Here is a 2,607-nt window from a genome sequence, read left to right as displayed (position 1 = left end):
CTATCTATCTATCTATCTATCTATCTATCTATCTATCTATCTATCTATCTATCTAACTATCCATTTGACACCTTTTAATTTAATGCCAGGTACTTTAAAAAATCAACTCCCTGACAAAGATATATTATTTCTTTGTAATTTGTTCCTACTCTACCAGTCATTATGGCGCTATCTGCGTTCTCCAGATGTAGGAGCTACCGGACCCTTGATCGTGAGATAGTGGGTTCGGGGGTTCGAGCCACATCTCGGTCCGACGTTTAGTCCTTGGGAAAGGCGTTTTACCCTGATTTCCCATTTGGCTCGGTCTTTTCATAGATGGACGTTAAACTTGGAGGTCCTGCCTATTACTTAATTTATAAGTGTTGATAGAGGCGTTAAGCCTATGTGTCACGACGCTCGTCAGTTTATGGGCATGTAGAGTTATTAGTATCATCTTAGAGGTTGTTTATTTGCCCATGCATTTGATAAAAAAATATCTATTTATCATAAATAGAAGTCGAGATATTTGCAGTTGAAGAAGGTGGGATCGCCTGGTTTCAGATGTAAAATTAGCGAGAAAATGGCCACTGAAGTTTGTTGACTTCCTCAGCTCATGAGTCCTTGAAATCTGCAAATTTACTTTTTTTTTGCCTTTAATCAACGTTTTTCCACAAAATCCACATATAAGAATGTTTTTGAATGAACATAAAAAACTGTTGAGCCAAAACATGAAAATTCGAGAAAAATTATTTTTAAGCTGGCCGGAAAATGACGATTTCTTCGATATCATTATTTTGGCGAGCGCCTAATTTCAATATGATGACTAATCTATACCATTTCTCCATTTCTCCAGATGTGGGCGTGATTCGTCCCTCCCGGCGCAAACCTTCCTTTATGGACAACCCGGAGTCTGTGTCGCATGAAGAGGGAGACACCGCTGTCCTCTTCTGCTCTGTGCTCAACCTAGGGGACCACACGGTTTGTTTGTCTGTTTGTTTGTTTGTTCTTCGGTCCGTTCGTTTGCTTCTTTGTTTGTTGTTGCTTTTTTGTTTTTTGTTCGTTGTTCGTTTTTATTGATATTCTGTTTAGTAGAACACAGAATGGTGTTTTTGGAAGTTCGGAACGAAAACTAAAATTTCATCAGAGGAATGACCCCTTCGAAATTCTGCCTTTGAATTATTTGTGTATACATGTATATCTGTTCTGTTCCAAACCAACAACAGCTGTCACAGATACTCGTATTTTGGGTTACGATGACACGCGAATGCCAAATGAAATGGAAACGTTTGAAACAAAGGACATTGTCAAAACAAAACATTGTTTTATTTAGGTTTTGTTGTTACTCTTTTCGTTGCTGATGCTGTGGTTGTACATGCCGTACGTTAAAAACATAAAACCGTTTTTGCTAATAACTTACGGTACGCTGCACCAATGTATTCCATATTTTGGCTCTAAACATGATTTAATGTGCCATTACAACGCGGGAAAAATATTGGCTTCCGGTTATGAATAAGCAAAGTTTTCCTTTTCTCTTTCTTAATTTACGAATTTTAAATTCCTGCCAATTTACAGAATAAATCCTCCCACGAGGGCACTGAGCCACATTTGAAACAAGGATGAGCGGAATAAAAAGAAACATTATTATAGATCTATTTACGAATCTCCTTTGTATCTGCTGTGAGCTAAGCAAAAGATATTAGTCAGACCATGAAACCAACTGGTTTTTAAACAGTTTTGTCAAAGTTTTACGGCCCTTGCAAAACAATTCGGTTATATAAGTACCCAATATAAAAGGTGCTAGATCTACTAGAGAGTGACACACAAAAAAAGAAGGAGATATACGGACAAAGGACGATTAAAAGAAAAGAATGAGCAAACCACACCAGAGCACTTGCCAACTACCCACTAAAGTGTTATGTTTATGATACTAACCAATATTGGTAGTAATGACTACGCTGAAAGAGTGCTAATTCTTTTAAGACCACTAGTATTATTAGTAAGGCAAAAAGACCCTTCATTCTAGGATAAAATGTCATTGGATATGCCTCTGCAACTTCGTAACTAAAACCTGGTGAATCATATTGTTGTTTTATAATCTAAAAGTTCAACTTAAAGAAAATTCTAAATTTTTCCTAAAATGCAATTTTATTCTTTAAACGAACGATCCACAGTTAGTTGTTGTTATTGAAACTTTGATTGTCCATTATAATATGCTACAAAGAAAAGTACTACTAATTCCCGTGTTGGGAGAAATGTTTCTGTCGAGTATGTCCGTCTCTCTGCTGGGACGTTGTATCCCCCCCAGTCCGTGTTTGCCTTTACAGGCAGGGTCGGAAGTCAGCCTCCTAAATGATATAAAGCCTGCGGGTGGGGGGGGGGGGGAGTGTAAAACACTTACGTTTGAACTTTTATCTTAAAAAATGAAGGACACTTACTGGCAGACACTTGCAGCAATTTGATTTTTCTTCTTTTCAGATTGACGCTTACAGTTGGCGACTAGTCTAGAACTGATTCAAAACGTGGCATTCTATGCTTTTAGTTGAAAGAGCCTTAATCCTTCTCACGTTTGCGTCTCATATCTGTTTCTCCCCCCACCCAACCCCACCCCCCCAATATTCTAAATATCTA

The 2,607-nt window shown here is 37.9% G+C and overlaps 1 protein-coding gene across 1 annotated transcript in view; it reads left to right on the top strand.

Annotated features, from left to right (window-relative positions):
• Positions 1-162: 162 nt before the first annotated feature.
• Positions 163-2,607, top strand: part of LOC101854695 (muscle M-line assembly protein unc-89) — a gene marked incomplete at its 3' end in the record, with an annotated part of 47,786 nt that continues 45,341 nt past the window's right edge. The window contains 2 exon segments of the mRNA XM_005092032.2: positions 163-187; positions 833-957. Of these exon segments, the coding sequence (XP_005092089.2) occupies positions 163-187; positions 833-957 (150 nt within the window).

This window comes from Aplysia californica, unplaced genomic scaffold (genome assembly GCF_000002075.1).
Source record: "Aplysia californica isolate F4 #8 unplaced genomic scaffold, AplCal3.0 scaffold00039, whole genome shotgun sequence".
In the NCBI taxonomy this organism is placed as follows: Eukaryota; Metazoa; Mollusca; class Gastropoda; order Aplysiida; family Aplysiidae; genus Aplysia; species Aplysia californica.
This window is presented reverse-complemented; position numbering and strand designations above follow the sequence as displayed.